The sequence below is a fragment of the Ornithodoros turicata genome, chromosome 7, assembly GCF_037126465.1.
Source record: "Ornithodoros turicata isolate Travis chromosome 7, ASM3712646v1, whole genome shotgun sequence".
In the NCBI taxonomy this organism is placed as follows: Eukaryota; Metazoa; Arthropoda; class Arachnida; order Ixodida; family Argasidae; genus Ornithodoros; species Ornithodoros turicata.
The window spans coordinates 54,389,308-54,416,276 of record NC_088207.1 but is presented as its reverse complement, the minus strand read 5'-3'; the positions used below and the strand labels follow the sequence as shown (position 1 = coordinate 54,416,276).

The following is a 26,969-nucleotide window of genomic DNA, read 5'->3' as shown; positions in this document are numbered from 1 at the left end:
CGTTCCGATAAGCGCCGCCGTCTTCGCAATAAAAGTAACAAAACAATGGGTGAGAAGCAAATAATTGGAGCTTTTGTGGTTGGGCCTGTGAAAGCAGCGATAAAGGGCTTTGCAAGATTAACAAAGGCAGGTAATGCCCAAGAATATCAGAATGGTCGTTCGTAAGACGCGTCTTACACGCAAAACTATTCAGCTGGGTAGCTTTTCCTGGGTATTCCAACTGACTGTCTCTCCTCCCACATCTGCTCGTGGCCACAGTTGCTTCGGGGTGCTAACACAAAAGCACCGCATTTCGTATACACATGGGGATCGAGGAAGTGAAACAGAAAAAGGGGTTCTCGTAAATAAAAAAAAAAACGCTTTGGCACGAGTTAACAGTACTCCAAGGACCGTTCGCTGCGAGCAGACTTGTACGTATCTTGAGTACGTACTCCAAATACAGTATTTTAAATACTTTTTCCGGTATTTTGGTACTCTAATCAATACTTTTTTGCGACAAGTATTTTTAATGTATTTAAAATACTTTTTTCGGTATTTGCTACTCAGTACTCAAAATACTTTCCTTCCTCGTCAAGCCATATCCAGCACGCTTCCCGCCGTGCCGAGATTTTCAGCTCACTGGAATTTAACCCCCTTTTTCTTCGTTTTCTTTTTTTCGGGAATTCGCGAATCTGTCATTTATCCTCTTGTACAATAGGCTGGTCCCAAGCCTGGCCTTGCTTCTCAATAGCCAGCTTCGTCAGAAAACCGTTCCTATTCATATTGCCAGGTGAATCACCAGGGGATTAGATACAAGATAATCCCGGCATTTATTTCCTTGGTCATCAAAGCAATAAACACGTGCCAGAGGTTGAAAGACCCGAACCGACATACAGGAGGGATTACGAAGTTTTGGGTCAGAACATATCAACAAAGTTTACTTGGGTTCACCAAAGTTCACCAAACATTACTTGACACCAAGACGTTGCAAATGAAAGATATGCATGGCTGATGAAGTTTATTCCTTTCATTTGTAAGGCCAGGTTCAGAGTACGCGTTTCACTTACTGCTAATACTAAAGTACTTTAAATAGTATCTTAAATACTTCTTAGAGTATTTAGTACTCTACTCAAATTACTTTCAGTTTTGAGTATTTTGTACTCTATTTTAAATACTTTTTCCGTAGAGTATTTAGTATCATATTTTAAATACTTTTGCGCAGTATTTTGTACAAGTCTGGCTGCGAGTGAGTGCCATTCTAAAAGTTGGGACATGACCATGTTACGTAGCTACTTTGAAATAACATCTTCAGTCACCGTGATCGAGTGGTGTCGCTCCCTACGGAGCGTCTGCCATGATCGCATCACTACATTTCTTTTCTCTCCTTTTTTGAACCCCTGAAGAAGCCGATGTACGAAACGTTTCCTGTTAGATAATCACAGTCCCAGTGTTACCGCAGTTTATAAGCTCCCACACTGCTGTTTCGCAGTCGAAAAGAGCAGAAACATCGCCGCGCTCCATGTATAATTGGTACCCATTGCCGTTTTGTAAAAGCGGAACAGAACGTGGTAACATATATCGGGCTGCAAATGAATTGAAAAAGAGCGCATGTTTTATTCATATCTGTTTTGAAGGAAATACGTTTTGCCCGGAAAACAGTTGTCTCCCGCTTTTCCTCCTCGCCTTCGTCGATTACAGCGCAACCTGGCGGGAGAAGTGTCGCGTTAGCGTAGCAGATGACGGGAAAAAAGCGGACCTTGTGTGGCAGTGCTGGTTCTGGCGGTTTCGTATTTCCCTTTAAATTAAAAATCAAATAAAACCTATACACGATAAGAGGCTGATTGTTTTTTTTTTTTGTAAAATACGCAGGTAAGCGCGCAGGTAGACCTAAAGTGCTCTTTGTCCCGCTTTCTAATTAGCTGCATAGTATGAAACCAAAAGAAGATTATGGGGATCATAGATGTATTATCGGCTAAGATAGCATATCTACGCAGGAACATCCAGCTGCGGGTAATTCAGTATATCATATTCCGACGAGTAATTCAGAATGCGCGAACCTTTTGCCCCTTGCATTTAGTGTCAGGTCCCGAATATGTGTTCCAATTTAAGCGGCGTGTCACACATTGGCAGTGTCCGCATGTAAGCAACACTGTTGCCGTGTACTATATGGTATAATTTTTTCAACTCCCTCGGAGCTTTAGGGTGTATGCTTTTCCATGCTGGTAGTGACTTGATTCACTTGTTCAGTTGTGTTGAATTTTGCCCCACGCTGTCGGGCGTTGAATCCGAGTGCACATATAGCCACTACAGACAGTTGTGCTCCCTCGATAAACAGATTGTTCCGCCAATGGAATTCATCCCAGTAATTTTTGACGCACACCGAGGTATAATCTTCCATTTCTTATCCTATACTCATACAGTATTAAGTCTTTGTTCCTTCATCAAGAACTGTGGTTGGTTAATGGGTCTTAAACCCCTGTCACACGGGCAGTCTTCAATGACCATTGAAACCAATCGTCATTGAAAGTGCGTGTAGCGCCACCTAGGGTGTAACGTGCCAACCTGTCGGGGAACATTGAATCCAATACTCTTTGGGAAGTTGAGACGTCACACACTTGGTGTCACTACACGCAATTTCAATGGTCATTGGTTTCAATGATCATTGAAGACTGCCCGTGTGACAGGGGTATTAGTTGTGAGATGGTTTGAAAGGAGCAGCTGTAAGTACTTGGGGAGGCAAAACGTTCAGTAACGGTTCTTGATCCGAGAGCTTGGATAGAAGGGTTATTTTTGGGCAGTGGTCGACCACTTCCTTCTTCAAGTTGTTGTGGATAACTCCCATGAACGTGTTTTCTCATTCATCCTTCTCGGAGCTTCTGGCCCCTTCGTGAAGAGGTCCGGATTGAACAGCACCAAGTGGTAGTTCTTGCAAATAAACAACTTCCGGGTATCACAGTTCCATTCTTCTTTACTGTCCACCTCGTTAAGTCTTTTTTGTGGCCTTATAGAGAAGCTATTCGGATTCAGCGGTCACACTAAAAAACATTTGCAATTTACAGTGATCGCTCAACAGTTCTGTTTGATCGTCAGTTTGCGTTGACATTCGGGAAGCGTCTCCTACATATATTGTTTGTGTAGCGAAACGGCTTGTGGATGAATGATCGTCAGTCGAAGTAAGGATATTGCACGATTGCTTAGATGTTATGCCACGTACCCATTATTTAACCAGTTACTTTTGCTTCTCTCTTTTTTGTACGATAATCTGTCGGGTCAAATTTACGTTTTTTGTGTGGCCGCGTGGTTTTAATAATGGTTCACCGTGCACATCAACACTCAGAACAAAGAACTTAACGAGTGCCACTGAACATGAGGGAAATTAATCAGTGCCCGGATAAAATGTTACCGGAAGAAATGTTGTGCGTTTGCGTTGTGTGTGTGATGTGCTTAGTCTTCCGAATAGCTCTCCCAGGGTCATTCAGCTTGCTTGCCTCATCTGGTTGCGGTGAATCACCTCATCCCATCGTCACTGATGTAGTTGCCTCATCTTCTTCTCGTCGTTTAGAAATGTTTCCGGGAAAGATGTTCGCGGGAGAGAGGGTCTGAGGGGTGAATCGGGGGAAGCTCCCTAGCAAAGTAGACAATAGACCAGCACGAAGTCAGGAACAACACAGGACTCCACATCAGCGGTGACGTGGCGTCCTGTGTTGATCCCCGGGTGACGTCAAAACCAACATGATATAAATAACTTTTCCTGACTCGTGTATTCACACGAGCGACATCCTCACGGAATATTCTAGTGGAAGAAAAAGCGAAAACACTGCTCACAGAGCCGAAGTTCCGTTGCGGAATACCGGGACTGGCGTACTGCGCATTTAGCAGACGACACTTAGCAGATGACGCCGTCAGCGTCTTTTCCTGTGGTCTGCTACGGAATATCTCATCCTCACGGAATATTCTAGTGGAAGAAAAAGCGAAAACACTGCTCACAGAGCCGAAGTTCCGTTCCGGAATACCGGGACTGGCGTACTACGCATTTAGCAGACGACACTTAGCAGATGACGCCGTCAGCGTCTTTTCCTGTCGTCTGCTACGGAATATCTTGTGGCTGTGTCGCAGGATATTCCCCATGGTCATTTTGACAGGGTGGGCATAGCGCCATTCACCCGCGCGCAAATTTATTTCTGGAATTTGAATGAATTTGTATGAATTGTGTATTCTATAGCGAAGAATTGTGTGGCTTCGTACAAGACGGGTGACATCATCTTCTGGTCCGGAAGGTGGTCGACTCTTCTAACGAACGTTTTGACCGGAGCTAAAACTTACAATGTTTGCCCTCATCCATTACAACGGAACTTACGGAGCTCGATTCCCCTTATAGGTTCTATATTTTGTAGACAAACTGCGGCCTAAAGGGCGTACGCCCACGCCACCATTATACCGGCTGCGCTGATAAGGCTTCCTAATGTACCTCAGCTTTGAGTACAGTTTCTTTAAATATTTTATGTCGGGTGAAAATAGAGCCAGTTGTTAGAGACCTCTTCTCTCGGGTTGTTTCGAGTACGGACAAAAAACAAAAAACACACACACAAATCTTTTGAATCGGTTCTCCCTCTTTCTACAGTTCCTTATCTATGCACGTCGCTAGATTTCATTTCTCCCCGTCATCTTTTCCTGAAACAGGAACCAAAGAATCTACGTGAGGGAACTTGATTGGCCGTCCCGAGCAATTTCTTTTCGCCGAGCCATTCATGAAGCGAAGGCGACATCTTTGACGCCTTGCTTTTATTGCTTCGTTAAGGAAATATCTTCCCCCGTTCCTAGATTTTTCGGTTGACGCGAGTGTATATTGAGCTTTTTTTTTTTTTTTTGTTCCTCAGTGGGATGTCGTTTTCGGTCGCAATAAGTAAACTCGAAAGAAGATTTGGGTTTGTTCAAATGGCAGATGACGGGGGGGGGGGGCGATGCCGAACAAGTTAATTAGGCGACGGAGAAAGATTTTTTTATGGTTTTTGCAGTCTGATCCCTAGGTTTCATTTGATGATCACCTATATATGCCCTTTTCTTTTTATATGACGGGTTGTTAAGCCTTTATCTTTCCGTAGCATCATAATGTCAGCCTTATTAGAAGTTGCTAAAAAAAAGTATTCAAGTTAAGTTACCGAGTACTATAGACAAAAAGCTAGAAGTAGCTTAGTAAGGTATTAAATACTCGACCTGAAAAAGAAGTATTTGTTAATTATACCAAGTACCCGTGAAAGTAACGTGTTACTTTCAAGATACGTACTATCGAGCAAATACAAACACAGTGAAGATAAAAACTAATGCTCCCGCGATATCTCGCCCGATGATGATGATGTGCTCGGAGGAGATGGAATCTATTGTTTTAATCATCTCCTCCCCTTAGTTTTTTTATTTATTTGGGAACAGACGGAACTAAATCAGGTGTTTGTCATCTTCTGGTGACGAGGGTGGAAAGTGTGATACACCACTGCGAGCGTGGATTCCACACTTTCGATGATTCCTCCATCTCATGCAGGATGAACATCCCGTCGGAAGCGCTGGCCCTGAGAACGCAATTTAAATGAAAGCATTTCTTTCATAACGAATCCTTCAGGTTCTCCCAAAAGGCGCCGAGGAACTTGGTCAGAGGGCGCTCCTCATCCTCAGTATACTGCAAATAAGGCCCAATTCTTCATTGCGGCATAGTGGGGATCCATTGTAGAAAACAATTATTTGGCTCATTTGCGTAGCAAAATTTGGAAGTTGACAAGTTTCTTGCGTGTTTCGGGGATTTTTACATAATGACTGGCTCCAGTTCCACAATCTCACATTTCCCCGAAGAGATCTAATTAAAGGAAGAGGCGTGAAATTTGGGCTTGTTGGTATGAGACCCATATTGCTGCTGAGAGCTAAAAACATAAAAGAGGGAACACAACACATGCGCTATATATGTGTTGTGTTCCCTCTCTTATGTCTTCGTCTCTTTAGCGCTCACCAGCAATATGGTAGAATTTAAGAGCTAGGTAATTATAGTCATCCATCGTTGTATATAACACCTCCGCCTGATCGTAACCCACCCGGAAAAACAGCATTTCGTAGCTTTTTATATATATAAAATACTCTGTAGCGCTTGAAAGAAGCACGATGCATACCTAAATAGCGTCACTTTAACAACTTATTGGCACCTTCCAGCTGTAGGAAAGCAGGGGTGTCTTCATTGTAGGTTTTAGGCCTAGAATTTAATTTGGTAATGACTAGAGCGCGAATTTTCAGCCAAATGTATGTATGTTTTTTGTTTTTTGTTTTCTCGACATGGTTTTCTGTCTGGACGATGAAAAAAAAATCTCTTTTGGTCTGGGTGTGGGACCGATTATAGAAGAGTTCCATGGTGCATATAAATGCATGCTTTGCACGTTATGACATATTTCGCACGAAAATTCACGAAAAATGCATATTTTGCCATATTTGCGGCCAGATAGGAGAGCTTCCTTCTTGGAATCACCCCAGGTCATAGTCACGATTTATTTGGTGTTGTTCCTTCTTGGAACGTATTGCTGGATTCTGGATAGCTTTGGTTCGTCTTTCGCGGTCGCAATAGAATATTTTCGATGTTGCAGTGGGACTCGAAATACGGCCCACAAATATTCGACATCATTTCGTACGGTGGCCCATCACGGTGGATGGGCCGTACATGGCCAGTTTCCTTCCCTTTCCCCAAGACAGGCGTGGTGCAAAAAAGCAACAGAGCTTCCAGCTGCAACAACAACAACAACAATAAATGATGACGATGAGATGGGGTGTTTCACCGCGGTGGTGCTTCCAGCTGCATCGTTTATGTGTGGTGCAGGCTTTCTTTGTCCTGAATGACGGATTCGATCGCTAATTAAATGCGCATACGTCGTCAAATATGCTTTCGTACAACAAGCATTAAAAACATTTCATTCAGGGTTTTTACTGCATACTTTAAAGAATTTCGATTGGTGTAAAAAAGAAAAATATGGAGATGTTTGCCCAACTCTACATTGGATTTCGGCAAAGATTTTTAGTGCATATTTATCGGCGTGATTTATCCGCTTCACTGGTGGTGAAATAGGTGAAGAACCTCTCGCGGGCAACGTTACTTGGTGTGGATATTTGTGCGGGAGGTTTGATCCAACACTTTTTGGCACACGTAACGCGTTCCATGAAATCTCTTAAGTGTCAGCTACGTCAGGCAAAGCATGCTACAGAAAAAAATATACGGTCAACTGCATTTATCGACAGGGAAATTCTGCAACGAATTACAAGTAATTTTACCAAACTTCCTCAGTGCAATTTGCCAAGTTCAATTAACGGTTTTCTTGCCAGAAATGAGCGGACATACCCCAAAATAGGCTGCAGCTGAGAGGTGATGGTTGTCTCCTGTTTCCTTCTCACTCTTATTCCTATCACAATTATCAGCAGAAGCAAACTGAAGGTCCTTCACTCATCGCTTTTTGACGGTGAACAGTATAATTGCGCTTCCAAAAGTACCGGTGTTCGCTCTTTTTTGTTAAAAAAAACTATTTTTTTGTATGGATTCAGGTAAATCCGACTCTGGCAAGAAAATGTGGCCACATGGCCTAGCGCTCGGAAATTGCTAGCCTGGCGCCCGCGCCAGGTCACGTGACTTTACTTACCCGAACATGGGTGCCCAAAGCTAGTGGTTTTAGTCGCTTGAATCGAAACCGGAGAACACTTCATTAAAAATTAAAATGACGCTGTTTCTTGTCGCGCAAAATATTTCAAGATGACTTTTTATTTACTGCTCCGACATCGCCATGACTCAGGCCTTTACTCCTCCTTAGGTTTCCTTGGAAACGCGTGTATTTACCTCGAAGACTACTTCTGTCTAACAAGTCGGATGGAAAGTAATTGGAGTACTCTAAAATTAGTAATGGAGTGCTCTAAAATTGCGTTAAAAAAAGCTTTGTTTCAGTAAATTATGGCCAGCTCTTTCCGATGCATTTACGGACACAAGTGCGTCTGAATATTTTCGAAGCGCTGCTACGAAACGACGCCATTGCAGTTTTCCTTCTTCGTCGACAAAGAAATTGTCCACGAATTTCGAGCATGTATGACGTCCTCTGTTTACATCTTGGGCACGAACTCCTGCTCCGTCCTCATCTGGTAGACCTTTCGTACAACTTTCTTAATTGTCATCCCTCGATGTGAAATCGACAGGAAATGGAATGACGCGACCATGACCGGAAGTTACATCATTATGACGGCGCCCCGCTTCCGGTGCCGGAGATTTAATAAGCGAACGCTCTGCTTAAATAGAATGTATGGTTGATTTGGTCTGGAACTTTGCCATGTACTCGTTCTCCAAACACATTATAGCCTTATTTTATTTTGTGTGTGTGTGTGTCCGCGTTGTGGGATGTGAAATACGAGATGCTAAGATTTCAGATGTCTCTTAAAAGAACCCCATGGTGTACAAAATGAGACCACGGACATGATCGCTTTGGAGACCCCCCAATTTATCGATAATTAATTACGAAGGAAGACCATTAATGGCGGGGTTGCTGCTCATAATGTCTTTCATGGGGAGATCACTATATATATATATATATATATATATATATATATATATAGACGCCCAACCAGGGAGCTTCAATGAAAGAACGTAATATATATGGGATCATCCTCTCGTTGTCGACCCTAGACTGGATTTGGACCTTCCACTCACTGGCGCACTCACCAGATAACATCACACTTGTAAACAGAGCAGGTGTGATATTATCCGGTGAATGCACTAATATGCGGCACGATCGAGCTCTTCGATACGCGCCACGTCGACCCTCGCGTGAGTTCGTAGCAGGGTCCCAACTTCGTCCCTTTTTCTTTCCTTCTTCCCTTCTTTTCCTTTTTTTTTTTTTTTTGGAATAGCAAGCCGACCTTCGTCTGGCTGACCTTTCCTTTCTTTTTCTTAATAAACATATCCCCCCCCCCCCTCCCACCTCACGCCTTTTATGAGATGATTGGGATCGTGACTCTCCAGGGCCCGAAATGCGGAGCAATGATGGCTGCGAGCAGAGCGTCGAACCGAACCGAAAACCGGAATTAACCGTAATTTGTAGCTGGAACTGAACCGGAAGTGGACCTTAATTATTAGCGCCATCTCGGAGCTGAACCGGAACCGAACCGATATAAAAAAACTTCGGTTACCGATTCGGTTCGGGTTGGTGTGTGGTGGTGGTGGTGGTGGTGGTGGTGGGGGGGTGATGTGGAGGTTCGAGCGGTCTGCCTGCCTAGAACGTTGCTTGGGGAAGGGGTGAAAGGGGGGTACTGTTGGTCGAAAAACAGAAATAAATGCGTAAAGGCCTAACTGAGAGATCTTGTATCATTTTTTTGTGGCTACCTATAATTTTGTTTTGTATTAGAATCTGGAACCGGTTCCGAACCGGTTTATACAGCCTCTGAACCGATTAATGGAACCGATATATGTGAACTCCGGAGCTGAACCGGAACCGAAACCTTTGTGGGCGAACCCGAAACGAACCGAAAAAACAAAATGGTCTGACGCAAAATGACGCTCGCCACAAAATGCTAAAAATTATTCACTCTATTGTGCCGAAAGAATTGTTCCCGTGATTCTCAGAAATGATTACTTTTTCTAAAGGCTGCTGGTGTCGTAATAGACGATCTACCCGCAAAGCGTAAAGAGTGTTCTTGTGTGTAACGCCATGCTTGTTTTGTTCGCTTTTCTATAGCATAAAGTTTGACGTGCGGTCACCCGTCACATGATATTACCGAGATGACGGTCGAACGGTATCGAACGCGTAAACGCCTTCATCTTCTCCTTCCTTTGAAGAAATGTAGAAGAAGATTTTGAAGAAGAAAAGAAGAAGAAGAAGATTTTGCCGGGTGCGGTGAACGCGAGCGATGGAAAGAATCTATTCGTCAGGTTTCGCCTATACTGACGAAATGCGGTGTTTTTATCTCTTTCCTGACATACACACATTGAATAGAGAACGAACGTATAGTGAGCCCAGGATTTTTTCCCCTCACCCCTTTTCCTGGTGACGGACGCTGAGAAACTATATACAGGTTTTCACGGCCTTGCCTCAAGCGTAACGTGGGTTTTCATTATGACATATCTGAGAAAAATCATGACGGACCTATGAATTGAGAGTGCGCAATTTTGACGAACGACCTCGATGCTCATGATCAGTGATGGCCAGTAGTTAACTACATGTAGTTAAACTACTAGTTAAACTACCTGATTGTAGTTAAAAGGTAGTTATGAACTACTTGCAGAAATGTAGTGTGCAACTACTAGTTAAACTACTATTTCGAGTAGTTAACTACAGTAGTTAGGTTACTGCAGGCGCCAACTACTTCCGATTTTGCCGCAAGCTTTACGGCACGATTGTGCTCCCGACTTTTACCTTGAGCTACTTGTTTGATGACAACGGAGGTGCAGAGCAATTGTGCCTTGCATGTGTAATTTTATCACTGCTTGTGATTCATATTTAGGTGTCCAAGAACACTATAGAATGGGATTGGCGTTGATGGACAACGTTAAGTAGTTAGAGAAGTAGTTAAAATACATTGCAGTAGTTAAAAAAGTAGTTTTAACTACCTCCCCTCAAAAGTAGTTGAACTACTAGTTAAACTACTCCATCGCGAAGTAGTTAGTAGTTATAGTTAAACTACTGTAGAAGTAGTTAGTGTCCATCACTGCTCATGATGGAGATGTTAGCAACGCGCATGCTAGCATGGCGCTTTGAGATCTTAGCATCGCCAAGTAACGGGGGCTATGAACGATGTACAGACATTACCGGAAAAAAGCAGCCCCAGTGGCATCGAGAAATGATCCCTCGACGAGCATCCAGGCGTCTTTCAAAACGCCATGTACAACCCAGAATAGCTTGTTGCGGTGCATGCTAAGCAGAGTGGGGTTTTTTTTTTTTTTCCCCCTCTCTGAAGAGCGCCAATTAGTCACGTAGGAAAAACAGCCCGAGGCGAAATATCGAAAACGAGTCTCCACCGGTGAAGGAAGAGGGCGCTGGTGTCGTTTATGCAGATCGCTCTTTATAAGATTTTAATTAATTAATCCTAGAGAGAGAGCGTGTCTCATTTCGCGTAGTTCCACACCAAGTTCTTGGCAAAGTTTCTTTCTATCGCTACGTTGATTGTTTGGCAATACTCCGAGATAACATACGAGCGGATGATATTGTCCGCACCGGTGTTGTCCCAGTCAGAGCCGTGTATCAAAAGGGGAGTCTGGCCACTGGGAGGGGCTCCAAAGAGAGGCTCGACCTGTCAATCACGGTTCCGGGCCTCTGATTAGTTGGTTTTTGCCACGGGGGTGGGGGGGGTGGGGGGGGGGGGTCGCCATGACAACTTACTGCCACCCAAAACGGTGACGAAAACAAACTCGGTGAAGCGGGAATTTCGCGACATAAAAAATTTTTCACAGACTGCTCTGGTTTTATGCTGCAGTTGGACATCTTCAAATACGTTTCTCGAAAATCTCCGCTATCGATATCTAGCCGAAAATAATACTTTTTGTCGTCGGTGTTAGTCCTAGTGAACACGGCGATCACAGCGAAATCGTAACAAAGACGGCACTGTGCTGTGCAATTTTGAATTTAATCGCTGAATCTTATGGATATAAACATTCTTGCTTTTTTTCATTTTTGGATTTTTTTAGATAAGTTAAAAAATCGTACCGATACTGCCGGCAGCTGTATACAACAACGGCAGACGACAATTCCCGACGTGCCTTGCGCAGCCTGGGTGGCGTTCATCAAATAATTTGCACCCAAAAAATCCACGAATTTTGCCTTCCTTTTCTTTTTTTTAATGACGACTGAGATCTCGTACGTGTGAGTAACACTGAAAAACAATGTTGTTTCTCTCCATGTGTACACGGCTAGAGGACATAATGCCAATTTTACAATGATATTTCTCGACGAGCATGTCGTGAAAGGAGATCGTCCTTCGAAATGCGGAGAAGCGAAGTAAGGGGTTACCGCAATTAGGCGGCCACTGCGGGGAAGCATCACTCATCTCCAATCACTAAAGCGATCTTGGAGCCTTGGATCCTGAGCATGCATCGTACTCGAATGCCATCTGTCGAGCGCGGAGAGAATGTCGAGATCATATGAACGCACTAACGAGGCCCCCATAATGGAAATGAATTTTCCTCTCGCATATTTCATAAATCTCGTTGTCTGTGGCGTAGCTTGAAAGATAACTTTGTCTCGTCCACGTAACGTCGCTCTCAGAAGAAGAAGCCTTACTGGGGGGGAAGCCCTCAATGAAGACCCGCAGTATATGCTGAAAGGCTTCTTTATCTTTCCTTATGACTCCGAGTAACTTGGGACCTGGGAAAAACAATTCTCCGGTTCACCCACGGCATGGGAGGTTCTCCTCGTGACGTCACGCGGTAATCGGAACAGCAGTGTCGTCGTAAAGGAGCGTCCTCCTCGTGTGGTCACACTGACGCCGTGCGTACGACACGAGAATTTCAAACCGTCTGGATCACTTGTAATGCCGGTAATGAATTATACCGCGAAAAATATAATTCGGTAAAATAAGAAATGCGGTACCCGTGGCAAAAAAAAAAAAAACAAACTTGTTCTTCCTGTGTGTAGGTATACTGGGGTAGCCAGTTCGACTTGCTCGAAACTCTCATCCCCATTTTTTTTTTTTTTTTTTCTTTATCACATCACATCACATGAAAACAGCATCGATATCCCTTTGAAGCTCGGCAGTCTGCTGCGCACTCAATACGATGGTAGAGCTTTAAATCGTGAGCATAAAAGCCTTCCACGTTCAATGTTGATGTTGAAACATTAGAGCTTCAACCGTGGCTGTCCTACGTACCAAGGTTTAGTATCCGACTGGGCTCATCGTTCGTTGTCATCGGCATCGAGATCGTCATCAACAGAAAATCTAACCTTAAAGGAGCTATGAGCTCTACCAAGCTAGCCCGCCGACTGCGTCGGCTCGGAACGGAGATTTTAGCTTGTTGGTTGTGACACCTTTTGAATAGATGAATCTGATAGGTCCGTATCTTCACCACATATCGTGCGCTGCTAGCCAAACATCATCCCCAATGACAACGTTCTCGCTTTTTGTTAGGGGCGGAGCCTATTATGTGGCCATTATGTACTGCATTATGGTTACAAAATCGGCTCCTCCTCCCTTTTTCAACAAATCAGGGACGAGAAGGTTATCATTCGGGATCATGGTTGGCTAGGAGCGTACCATGTGGTGAACTTCATTTTTGGCTATAGTCGTGACGATGCCCACTTGAGTGCGGCCAACAACGGCAAGCTACCTCGACACCCCCCCCCCCCCCTCATTTTTAAGAGTGTAAAGCAGAACGTTATGTGTACCTCCGCGTTGGCGTCCGATTATGTGCTACAATTCTTCAGATGACGTAACAACGGATAGAGGTGTCTGGATGGCGGTGCGTCTACTCGCCCGTATCAGAAAAAAAAGTGCGTTTTTGTATTAACCCTGAACACGTTATCAAGGAGAGGTATCGAACAATAAATTGTAAATAGAATTACGAAGCGTAAAAGAACAATATTACACCTATTACACCCGTAACTAAATACATGCAGATAGGAGTTCTTACCTCCTTTAACGTGGACAACCCTCTTACGTATAAAGTAGTTATCTCCCTCGAATAAGTTGAGCAGAGGAATCAACATATACCTGAGTAGCCATCGCGCTTCAATCCGTGTGTTATAACATTATTGCTCGAACCCTTGACACGCGTCTGAAAGGCTTCCGATTTTTCTGGAATGGCGTCGCTTTCGTGAAGGTTTCTTTGGCTGCAACAATATGGCACCAACTGTACGACATATTTTTCATTTCCTCTAACCAAGTTTTCTAGCATGTACTTGCATAGCGACAAGAGACTCTCCCATTCGACGACCGGGCGTTTTTTAATAACACCGATGGAAATGGTGCTGCCACACAAAAACCACTTAGAACGCGTATTTCAACCTCGCGCTGTCCTATTATTTTCACCGCGTCATTCTTTCATTTGCGAGCTATATACTTTCTTTAACGTTTCATTTTTATTTTCGGATACGCGTGCCGTTTATCGAGGGGTTTAGGAAGCTCGGGTTTAACGAATATATACGCATTGTGGAATCTCACTTTGCGCAACGTACCGGGGTTTGTAGCCTGGATGAATGTATCCGCTAGGGTTTTTCGTTTTCAGGTTTTATGATTTTTTTTTTAATTCGGGTGGTAAAAATCGGGTGCTACTTACACACGAGAAATCGGGCGCTACGATGTCTGTTTGATACGTCATCGGGGAATTTTCGGGTGAAACGAAAGACATATACAGTCAAACTCCTTTATAGCGAACACCTTTTTAACGAAAATACCACTACAGCAAATTTTTTTGCGGTCCCGCTGGAGGTCCAATAGGTCGCCTATAGGTCCAATAATGGACATCCTTCTTAACGAAAATACCTTTACTACGAATTTTTTTTGCTGTCCCCTGAGTTTCGTTGTAAAGGAGTTTGACTGTATATGAAACAAGCCGCTGCTGTGACAGTGGGACGAGAAACAATAATCGTTATATTTCCGCTCGCAACTGGGATAGTGAATGACGGCGGTATTCAAACACTTGCCCGAGCTGTTGTTTACTTACTCATTTTTTTTAAAGGAGTAGCAAGCCGGCACTTGCCTGGCTGACATCTCCTTTTGTGTGAATAAACATACACCCCCCGAGCTCCACAAAAGTTCGCCTTTGACTCCTGCGCAGGAGGGGATTATAAACGGAGGACAAACAGGAGGGAGGAGGTTGTCACAAAATAGCTCTCTTTGCTGATACAGTCAAACTTCTTTACAACGAAACTCAGGGGACAGCAAAAAAAATTCGCAGTAAAGGTATTTTCGTTAAAAAGGATGTCCATTATTGGACCTATAGGGCTCCAGCGGGACCGCAAAAAAATTTGCTGTAGCGGTATTTTCGTTAAAAAGGTGTTCGCTATAAAGGAGTTTGACTGTATTATGATTCACTTTTCCGACGGTTTACCTAGAACACAGGGGGTCGGGAACCTCTACAGTTCCAGGGGCCGCAGATGAGATTCGGACCCATTCTAAAATAAGTCTAAATTAGCCTGCCGAAATTATTAATCGCTGTTGAATAAACAAGCTGACCATTCCACAAGTGCAACTAATACTGTAATACGTACTTGCTTGTTTCGCTCACAAAGTTACGGTTTAGAGAATACGACAAACACCTCTCGTTAATTTTAAGCGCGGGAAAGGCAACACAGAGAGCGCACTTTTGAATTTAGGAATTCGCCCAACTAAACACCGGGGATTTTCGTCGTGTGCTCGGTCTGCGCCACACTCTTAAAAATGAACTTCACCGCATAGCACGCTCCTAGCCAACCATTATCTCGAATGATATCGTTATCTGCCCTGATTTGTTGAAAACGGGGGGCGTACGCCATTTCTGTGACACTTATGCTGTTCATAATTGTCACAGAAAAGGCGTACGCCCCCTGTTTTCAACAAATCAGGGCAGATAACGATATCATTCGATATAATGGTTGGCTAGGAGCGTGCTATGCGGTGAAGTTCATTTTTAAGAGTGCAGGCCGCAACTGTAGCGCAGCTGGGCCGCGGGCTCCCGACCCCTGGCCTACACTCTTAAAAATGAGTTTCACCACATAGCACGCTCCTAGCCAACCATCATTCCGAATGACAACATTCTCGTCCCTGATTTGTCGAAAACGTGGGGCGGAGCCTATTTTGCGACACTTATGCTGTTCATAATTGTCACAAAAAAGGCGTACGCCTCCCGCTTCCAGCAAATCAGGGAACATAACGATATCATTCGGGTTGATGTTGATGGTTAGCTACACTCTTAAAAATGAACTTCACCACATAGCACGCTCCTAGCCAACCATCATCCCGAGTGATATCGTTCTCTCCCGTGATTTGTTGAAAACGGGAGGCGTCCGCCTTTTTGTGACAATTAACATTTCTACATAAGTGTCACAAAAAGGCGTACGCCTCCCGTTTTCAACAAATCAGGGGAGAGAACGATGTCACTCAGGATGATTGTTGGCTAGAAGCGTGCTATGTGGTGAAGTTCATTTTTAAGAGTGTAGGACGACAAGTTGAAGGAATGCAAAAATTCCGGATTGATATCGGGTTTTACCCGAATTCTTGAACATTTGTTCGGGGGGGGGGGGGGGGAACTATCGTGAAAAATCGGGTTTAACCCTAAAACGAAAAACCGTAGCTGTCGGTACCCCCTAAGGTCGTCGCAAGGTTGCGGTTGCCACCAGCAACGTGTGCAGGGGGGGGGGGGGGGGGGGCAAATGTGTACGGTATGGCACGTGACTGAATCCGTTCCCAGGCGTGACATCCTTTTTCATTTTGCGCTCCCAATACTTCCCGTGTAGATTGATATCGAGGACCCCGGTTTTTCCCTCCCTCAATCGACAGGGGAATTCTCCCCTCGTATAGCCGAGGAAGATATTTACTTATTGCATTTCTGGCTTCGAGAGTTGAAATTGAGCGTACTCTATCTGTACCATTTCCTCTCCTTTGCCCCCTTCCCCCTTTTTCTTTCTTTTTTTTTTTTTTTTCGGGAGTGGATATGTGTGGGCGGCCTAAATCCCCTTCCGTGCGCCAAGACCTGTCACTGGCTGAAATGTATCGCTGCAGGGGGCGCTGATAGACTGTCGCTGACTGCTGTTTCCGGTGGGTTATGTAAATACGGGGGAAAACGGCGCGTTATTTAGTTTGACGCCACATTTGCTACCGTAGCGTATCTGTGGACCGTCTGTTTTTTTGGTGTGATGAATGGTTCTGTGGGTGTTTTGGGGTGGAACGATATGTTTTTCTTCGTTGATAGTTTCGTTTCTGCGGGCTCGTTTACTCCTCGTCTATACGTGTTCTCAACCACCCACCAGCACCCCTTTCTTACTTTTCGTAAGCGCTAGAAAACGTCTTTTTTGGCACGTCGGGCATAAAGACATACGTCTTGAACACCAAACGAGCTTGAACCAACTTACAGGTTGTGCTTGGACGCTACACTCTTAAAAATGAACTTCACCACATAGCACGCTCCTAGCCAACCATAATCTCGAATGATATCGTTATCTGCCCTGATTTGTTGAAAACGGGAGGCGTACGCCTTTTCTGTGACAATTATGAACAGCATAAGTGTCACAAAAAAGGCGTACGCCTCCCGTTTTCAACAAATCAGGGCAGATAACGATATCATTCGAGATTATGGTTGGCTAGGAGCGTGCTATGCGGTGAAGTTCATTTTTAAGAGTGTAGTATAAGCATAGCTGGCAAGATATGAGGGAGGTAGCACAACGTCGTTCTTTGGGTACGTGACTTTGTAAACAAAGGGTGCGTTTTGGTTGTTTGTTTTTGTTTTTTAGTTCAACCCGTGTAACTCGGGAGCGAACCTCGGTGGGAGAAAAAAAATTAAGGTTAGCGGAAATGACGTCATATCCCATCACCGGGTTAGCGAGGGTTCTGACGTCACGGCTTTGGCGAGCAGACGGCAAACCGCGCGATGTGCTAGGTTTTCGTTTGACAGCTATACGTCCCATCCGTCCATGTGTGCGAACGCAATTGTGAATGAAGAAAAGGGTGCTTTGTGTGTGTTTTTCCCTTCTTCTGTGTTCCAGCCTCAGAACATGAATTTCCATCGTGTTCAACAGTGAAAGCTTACGAAATCCGTATCGGATGCGGGTTTATGTTTTCTATTTCTTTTTTTCTTTTTTTTTTCGTCTCTCGCTACCGGGAGTGTCAGGAGAAATTTCTATTAAGTCGATCTTGCCCCAAGTATAGAGCGTTCCCTCAGTAACCTTGTTCAGGTGGCGCCAGCTTGGAGGTTTCTTTCCCAGCTTTCGGTGTCAGCTCGTTTACCAGAGTTGGACACGTTTTGGGGGATCAGTTAACTTAAATAATCCGCGGCAGCAAACATTTCCATCTTGCGAGAAATAGCTGTTGCACTTGCAGGCCAACACTGCTGATCAGCGCCATCTTGCCGATGTCATTCGGCGCTGCTCGCCCAATATAACGTAAGGACGCGGAACGAGTTGGAACGAAATTGCGTTTCCTACGAGTCGATTGCTAAAGCGCATGTGCGGCGTTCGCCTCTGTCGTTTCATGATGCAAGAGAAACTGTTTCGAAGCTGAAACAAAACACGAGCCTAAAATGTGCCTAAGGACTCGAACAATTAAAATAAGGCAGTCGCGGCACGAGGAACCTCTCTATTGCGCTCGCTGACGTAGTCTCACCTCGCTCTGCCTGTCTTTCATTCTCCCACCTCCTCTTTTCTTTATTCGTCGTCTCTGTATTTCCCGCCTTATTAGGCCATCGTCAGCAGTGCTCAGGTAGGCAACGTAAAACGCCATCTCCTCCCGTCTGGGTGTGTGTGTGCGGGGGGGGGGGGGGGCGAAAAAGCCGACGCTATTTGACTGCTCGTAGTGCATGAGTCGCCATACCAGACTGGATTCCATGCAGCGATGCCAGACGATACCGAAACGAGGTACACTTATTAAAGTACACGTCGCCGAGGGACGAAATGAACAGGCTGGTTAAGGAAACACTTGGATTGGATCATTTGGGAGCGTAGCCCTTACGATTTACATGGCAGCCGGAACTATACGAGCCTCCGGGGGGGTCCCGTTTTATTAAGACAACTGTCATCCAGATAGAACGATCGTGGGCGTACGTATATTGCCCCCCCACCCCCCCACCCCCTGTATGTGCGACCGTCCCGATCTTCCATTTTTACGAGGTTTACTGGAAGCGTGTGCTCATAAAATGGTGGTCCATAAAAAAGGGATCTCACGTTTCGAATGTTGCTCGGTCTGCGCGGAGAAAGCGGTGCCTCAAAAGCACGAACATGTGCCCCAAAAGGTCACTATTGAGTACAACAACGCTCCGTGTCTGGCCGATGCTTCTCAATGCGCTCGGATGTATGGCGATGTGTGATTTCTGCCACAAGACGTTTTCTGTCGCGTCCGATGAACGGGAACGCTCTTCCTTACGTATCTAGCTGTACAATGACGAACCATCGAAAAATGGCACCTCTTTGTGTGTGTGTGTGAACCATCGTCGTTATCTAGAGCCCCTTGTCAAGTTGGCGCCTTTCATTTTTTCGAGTGCTCACACGGAACATTAAATACGTTATGAACAGTGCAAGTGGTGGTACCTTGAGGCTTCTGTTGTGTTCGTCTCTTTGTGTCTTTGAGCCTCAGAAGAGTTGATATTCGTCCTAGAAATTGTCGCGTTTACGAACCTGCATCAGAAAATGACCAGTGGTCAATTTCAGATGCAGAGCTTACTTACATTACTTCCGTTTTCTTCCAGTGCGGCTGGTAAACCTCGTGGTTGCCAGCAGTAATAGAATATACACCCATTCCTCATTATGAAAATAAAGTTGTTGGAATACAGATTTATTAGGCTTATCACTCCTTCCGTTGAAATGAACCAAAAGAAGGCGTGCCCCGAGTGTCCTACTAGGGCTTTTCCATCTTTCACGCGTATTCGTTTCTTTTCGGGCTATCCCGCCTGCCTCTTCCTTCTCAAACAGCTTTTTGGGTGCTGCGCTAAAGATTGGCATTTCTTCTTTGCAGATAAATAGTAGACATAAGAACAAAAAAGAAAAAGAAAAAAAATACCCGCTTAACATTCCCAGTGGCTCGTGTTTATGCAGGTTTGCGCAGTTTCCTAGCAGTGGAAACTTTGTTGCGATGTTTATTTTGCTGGTTTTTTAAAATTTCGAAGCATATAAGACGCGATGAAAGAAGAAAGTCACTGAAACGGTTAGCCAGCTGTAGGACTCGAACCCACATCTTCTGGATTGCCGTTCCAGCCTCAGAACATCAGTTCTCTCTTATATAAGACGCGCCTCAGTTGTTACGCTACTCGCAAATATGCCTCGGAAAAACTAATTTCCAAAAACATTACCGTCACCCAGCCAGCTCGAGAACACAGGGCTATTCTTTTTATAATTTACTGGAACCCGGGAAAGCCATCCCTCGAAGAAAGTCCCTACCTTGCCGTTCGCCTTGCTTTCCCTCAATCGTTTGGTGTCGAGCAGTGAAAGCACGCTTTACAGGCCCGTTCTAATGTCTCCATATTTCCTTACGATCCATGCGCCCACACACATTCGCGTTGAGGTACTTTTAAAGTATCATGGATGCTACTTGGATGTAATATCTTTGAACGTTGCCACCTCCTTTCCGATCGATTTATCCACTAAACTTTCCACCTGTTCACGGACGGAAAAAGTTTGGTCGATTTTCACGCTGTCGCGAACTCGAATGGCGAACCCGAAAATTGGCTCCGGTTAATTGTGTTATCCGGCAGCCAGACGTAATTAGCTCCGTGTTGCGCCCCAGGTGGCTAATTGCCGAAGGAATGCGGTATTATGCGGAGCCGTTTTTGTCGTCGACTAAAGATGGCGGCTGTTCGTTGGCGCCCCTTTGATGCGCGGGGAATTAACTCGTGGCGAGAAATATGACGTACTTTTGTATGTGTAGTCGATCTTTCCTCGGGATTGGATTGGATTGGATTTGAGTCGAGTCTGCGAAACATCGGAGAGTGTCATGGCAACTAGCGATCTCGCGAATTGTTACGTTATCCCGCGTGCAGTTATTTCTGCATCGAGACGCTGTTGATTGTGGCTTTTCTGGCAGGACTTTCATCTGACAACGCCCATTATAGCCACAGTCGTTTCGCGGTGTTAGCTTGGAACGAAAAATGTCGTCCAAAGATGTTCTCTTCCATAGCAGCCGGGACACCTTAAACCCATCACTCCCGGTTTCACAGCAAACAAAAATGGACGCAAACAAAATGCTAATCTTCGCTCTTAGCTGGATGTCATCCATGAATCTACGACACTCATTTCTTGAAACTGTGCGCGTAAAATAGCTGTTTTTAATGGAGAATCGAGGTCTCTTTTAAGAAGGACATTGCGTCGTAAACACGGTATTGCTGCCGTTATTCGGAAGCTCTTTTATTTTTTTGTCTTGACGAGAATGGTTTTAACGAGTCAGGACACGTACTCTAACCTCTATAAAGTGCTGTTACAGGATAAGTTTATCTATCGAAGTCAGCAGTAATCACGAACGTGCATACCATGTTATGCAAGTAAAAAGCCTGTCTTCCTCGTATAGCTACCGTTATTTCGCGGTCACTGAGTCTTTTCGACGCTATGTACAGTTAACTCTCGTTAATATGACCCCCGATAATCTGACATACGCGCTTTACGACCATACTCCTGGGGAACAATGCACTGAAGCCTCTGCAAATCCCCCCCCCCGTTAATATGACAATTCCGCATTATGACTAGAATTTTCAGGAACGACCATGGTCATAATAACGGGGGTTCACTGTGCACGACTTTCTTTATCTTACAAACGGCTTCAAAGCCAGAATTGCCGACGCTATGCACAGTGAACCCTCGTTAATATGACCCCCGATAATCTGACATACGCGCTTTACGACCATACTCCTGGCGAACAATGCAGTGAAACCTCTGCAAATCCCCCCGTTAATATGACAATTCCGCATTATGACCAGAATTTTCAGGACCGACCATGGTCATAATAACGAGGGTGCACTATACATGACTTTCTTTATCTTACAAACGGCTTCAAAGCCAGAATTGCCGACGCTATGTAGAGTGAACCCTCGTTAATATGACCCCCGATAATCTGACATACGCGCTTTACGACCATAATCCTGGGGAACAATGCAGTGAAGCCTCTGCAAATCCCCCCCCGTTAATATGACAATTCCGCATTATGACCAGAATTTTCGGGAACGACCATGGTCATAATAACGGGGGTTCACTGTACATGACTTTCTTTATCTTACAAACGGCTTCAAAGCCAGAATTGCCGGTTTCTTTCGACATGTCGTATCTGTATACGCACTACCAAAAACAACCGGCGGACATAAATCTGACATCCTATAAACACCGCTCTTAATTCACTATACCTGCGTTAAAGAAAGTCTCTCGCACCTAATGAACCTGTCTATTTGAAGTCCCTTCTTTGTGCCCAAATTTCCTCTCGCGTCGTTTATGCGAGACGCGGAATTTCGTTTTTTGGTATGCGTCTCATGGCCACTGCTTTTCCACGTTCTCTTTCTTTCTTTCTTTTTTTTTTCACTACCATTATAGCGTAAAACATACGGTCGACCTCGTCGGTGTACATCGTGTTTAAGTGTATGAGAACCCATTAGATAGTTACTGCTCGCTCATTTGTCGTATTTTATGCTTTGTAGTCAGATATCAACGGATGTTGTTTGTTTGCTCATTGTTGGGGAAAGAGAGAAGCTATGTTACGAAAGGTGGAAGTCACTGAAAAGGTTAGCCATCTGTAGGACTCGAACCCACATCTTCTGGATTACCGGTCCAGGGCTCTTACCAATTGAGCTAACCAGCTTACCTGAGCACGGAGCAGGCGACTACTTCGCAATCCGCTTAGGTCGTGCGCGTCACGAGAAACCGAAACCCGAAGTAAACGAGGCGAACCAGCGTTTAACCAAATTTAAACGGGAGCTGTCGCAGCGACTTACTAGCCTGGCTAATCGGCCAAAGCTGATGTCAGCTAGGCTTAGCCTAGCCTAGCCTAGCCTAGCCCTAGCCAAGCAGTCTAGGAACGCACGTGCGCACTGCCACGTTGACGCTCCAACGATTGTGCTCCACTCCGCCCTCCTTGCTACGCCCATGGTGGACAGTACCTGGAAATGTAGCCCTTTTCAGCAGAGGTATAATCTGCACTCTATAGTAGTGTTCAACTTAAGAAGGAAAAGAAACCTAGTCCGTCAGTTCTCGAAATATTACTGCGCCGCAGATAGAATGGCTGGACACGAGAGGTCACGCTCGCTACTCCGCGAGATAATGTAACCCATCATACTCACTCTGCTTCCGTATTGGCTGTTAAGACTGGCCGCGTGACGCTCTACGCTGCGTGATGGCGCTGCAGTGTTTCTTCTGGCGCGCTATTACGCCTCCTTATCTCCAACGGCGTATGTAGTTGACGGACTAGATTTCTTTTCCTTCTTAATTTGAACACAACTATATAGTGCTCGACAGTCTTTTCTTCCGTGGTTGCAGTAGAAACCTCCAACCTTATACACATATCTCGCAAAGTGACGTTTCTCCTTCTGTTGTAGTTGGCTATATATGACAACGTCACTACAAAATGAACCTCTACCTGAGAAACGTCATCATGACGTTGGTAGACAGACTGAAACCGAAACAGATCGGAAGGGGAGAGCTGGGTTCCACGAACGCACACTTGTTCGCTGCCTCCTATTGAAAGAAAACTAGGACCGAAGGTCGCGTCCCTTTCACACTCTTAAAAATGAGCTTCACCACATAGCACGCTCCTAGCCAACCATCACCCCGAATGACAACGTTCTCGCCCTAGATTTGTTGAAAACGGGAGGAGGAGCCTATTTTGTGCCCATTATGCACGGCACAAAATAGGCTCCTCCTCCCGTTTTCAACAAATCAGGGGCGAGAACGTTGTCAATCGGGATGGTGGTTGGCTAGGAGCGTACTATGTGGTGAAGTTCATTTTTAAGAGTGCAGGGGTCATCGTAATCTCGTGGTTTTCGGGCGCGACCTTGTTCGCCCCCATAACTTCGAGCATAGTTCAACTATACCAAATTGGTGGCGCTGTCGAACACTATGACGCAGAGCCGTTTATCAGGAGAGCTTGGCCATTGGGAGGAGCCCGTCTCAAAACGCGCCATTTGACGTCACACGATGGGCGGCGCCAAGGCCAGTCGCACCATTTTGGATCAGAGCTATCGCCTTGAAATCTCCCATTCCGCCATTTTGGAGCAGAGGCACAGCCTTGAAATCCTCCCTCCCTCCCTCCCACCCGCCCATGCCGACGCGGCTCGCCTTTCATCCCGGTCAAGTGGGCGGAGCAATGACGGCTCTGACGTCACGGCGGCTCCCCATCTCCGGGCGGCAAAAGATCACAGAATGGCACAAACGCTCCTCATAAACGGCTCTGCTATGACGTCATTTTGTTTACAAAGAGGGAGAGCTCTATTATTGAATAGTGTGGTATGGAGTAAAAGTTTCGCAATAACAACCTCTTGGTTTCAGAGAAATTGCGCTCGACTGGAGATGTAGTTTAATACCGATGGTTTCTTTCAATTTGACAGAACGCAAGCTTTTCATCGGTATGCTGTCAAAGGAATGCAACGAGAGCGACGTCCGGGTCATGTTTTCACCCTTTGGTTCCATCGAGGAATGCACTGTGCTCAGGGATGCCAACGGACAGAGCAAAGGTATATCTTTCATCTCATGAACGGACCTAAATAGGTTTTGTACGCTGGTGCAAAATGTGCTTTAGGTTTCAAAATTTTCCTTGTTTGCTATCCTAGTTGCGCCCAACTTGTGAGGTTGCAGGGTGTCTACCAACCTGGAAAACAGGGAATAGTCAGGGAATTTTGATGTGACTGGAAAAGTCAGGGAATTGTCAGGGAATTTGGCTAAAAAGCAGCTGAAGTCAGGGAAAATCGCAGACAAGTGCCGTGACGATGCGCGGCAAATCGCGATTGCCGACCAATGGTTGAGAGGCGATGCCGCAGCAACGTTACTGCGAGTAGCAGTTCACCAGTATGACAAGCTCTGACGCAGAAAAGTAGGGTAGCCTCACTAATACTTAATAAATGGTCTGTTTTAAATTGGATCTGGTATCAAAACGTATGAGCAGGCCTTTTGTTTTTGTCAGGGAATTCGCTTGAAATAGTCAGGGAAAACCTGGAAAAGTCAGGGAATTTGAAGGCTGCAGTTTGGTAGACACCCTGGGTTGGCTCTGGATCACATTAGGTTTTTGTTCCGCAATGATCTATTAGTTTGCCTCTCCCGGTATCACGCAGTCATCTTCCCGGTGAAACCAGGGCCCCCTGTCGACGAGCCGCTCGTGGGATCGTGGTCCGTTGCGGTTAGGGGTTGTTGCTTCGGTTTCGCTTTTCGTCAGCGCGCGTAGAAAATAAGTCCTTCACTTCTTATGCATTCGACCGAGAAACAAGCGGCTTCTGCGCACCCATTTTGACATTGATCTGGCATCGATGTGTCCGTTTTTTTTTTGTTTTTTTTTGTTTTTGTTTTTTTATCGAGGGGTACAAATCAGGTTTTATTTCAGGAGCTGTAAAGCAGAGTAAAATCTGACGATGTCGAGTGGAAGAGAGAGAAAACAAAAAAGGGCGTTCGTTGCATTTTACATGAACACAAAATGCGGAACAGTTGTGTTGAATGTGTAGTGCTTAGCATTCTCTAGTGCCCTTATTAGGACTTTGGCAAGTTGATTTTCGGGCTTTTTCGGGTTTTACCGCAAGTGACGATGATGCAAATTGGGGGCTAAAATCGAGTTTTACGAGGTTTAACCCTAAAACACAAGGCCCTATCGACGGTTTCGGCTCGCAGTGTCATAGGGTAGCATTTAGGCAGTCTAGAGGTTTCAGAAAGGGTAAATGAAAACCCATTGCTGACGGCCAAAGACGGCCTTTAAAATAATTGGGTTACGAATATTTCGCAAACAATTGGAACCAATATTTGTTTAAAGAACGAAAGTAATTCACGACCGTCGTTAATGATGTTTAAATAACTTTGCTGATAAGAGTGCATGTTCCCAGGTTGCGCCTTCGTCACATACTCGAGTCGGCAGTGTGCCATCAACGCCATTAAGACCATGAACCACTCGCAGACGATGAAGGTAAGTCCCTTTGAATGCGGCTCATGTTCATCGGTAGCGTTGGAGATAAACTTTTAAATGGTGCAAGCAGCACAAAGCGGGAAGTTGGAAAAACACGCGAAAACAGCGCCGGACGAGCTCAGACTATAGCAACTGAAGTTGTACGGGGACATGTTCTATATTGTATACATACATTTTACTAGTTTTATAGGGAAGAAGTAGATATACGAGGCCGCAGAAAAATTAAAAATTAAAAAAAAAATAAAAACGTCGGAAAATTTACCAGAAATTTCCCATCCCGAAAATAAAAAAAAATATAAAGTTGAGGTGAATTATGATATAGAAAAGGAGGTACCTATTGACTTTTAACGTGAGTTCACCTGTACCCTAATGTTTCGCATTTCGTGATTTGGACCAGATAAAGGATGCTGAACGATCGTACTCTTATGAATCTCAGGCTGCGTTCCAATACCCCGGTTAGTCGACTGCCTAGTGGTCTAACCGGAAGTGCCGCCATGTTAAGTCTCGTTCCAAATCTCGCCAAGTCCGCTATTCGGTCGGCTACCGCCTAGTGCGCATCGATGCAGTCTAGTTATACGCCTGACCATCTGACAGCCGGGATGGAGACGCGCGTTGACGGTACCAGCGTGCCCGCTGTTTCTGCTGGCTTTAAATGTAAAGTTGCACATAGTTGTATGTTTTTTTAAAACTGCGTAGAGAGTTGCAACACACGTTTAGTTGTGAAGGTGACAGTTTATGCACGATGTCCTACAAACTTAGCGCATTAGAGTCCTTGCCGGCTTGCGCCGTACGGATTTCTTGCGTGAGCATCGAGATGGCGCCACAGGCGCCTCGGCTATGCAAGCCTGTTCCAATAGTGACAAGCAAAGTGGTCTACTCAGCTGCCTAATCAGGCGGCTTCGCGGGCGCGAAGTATTGGAACGCAGCCTCAGTCACTGAGCAATGAAAAGCTCTCATTGAAATGTGTCGCGTCGCATAGTGTGGTTATTTCTGCTTGTGGACCCGCACCTCTGATCCGAATAGCTTTAATAGAAATATGGAAAGCAGGCTCAAATGTCTAAAGAAAATAACGATCGTATAAATCGGTATATGCCAATGATGCTAGTGTGTAAGTACAGGTGCTGCCGAGAGGGGGCAGTGTAAACGTGGCGGCATTTTTGCGTCATGCATATTAAGCTCCTCCCACTGAGCGAACTCTCTGAGAAAGGAAAGCCATCTATCCAAAGCAGAACGAGTGCACGTCCGTA

At 45.1% G+C, this 26,969-nt stretch overlaps 1 protein-coding gene across 10 annotated transcripts in view; it reads left to right on the top strand.

Moving 5' to 3' along the window:
- Positions 1 to 26,969, top strand: part of LOC135401580 (CUGBP Elav-like family member 2) — a 254,196-nt gene that overhangs the window by 178,559 nt on the left and 48,668 nt on the right. For all 10 annotated transcript variants that reach the window (XM_064634073.1, XM_064634072.1, XM_064634075.1 and 7 more), the window contains 2 exons: positions 24,167 to 24,292; positions 25,643 to 25,722. In XM_064634073.1, coding sequence (XP_064490143.1) covers positions 24,167 to 24,292; positions 25,643 to 25,722 — 206 coding nt within the window. The remainder of the gene's footprint in view (positions 1 to 24,166; positions 24,293 to 25,642; positions 25,723 to 26,969) is intronic.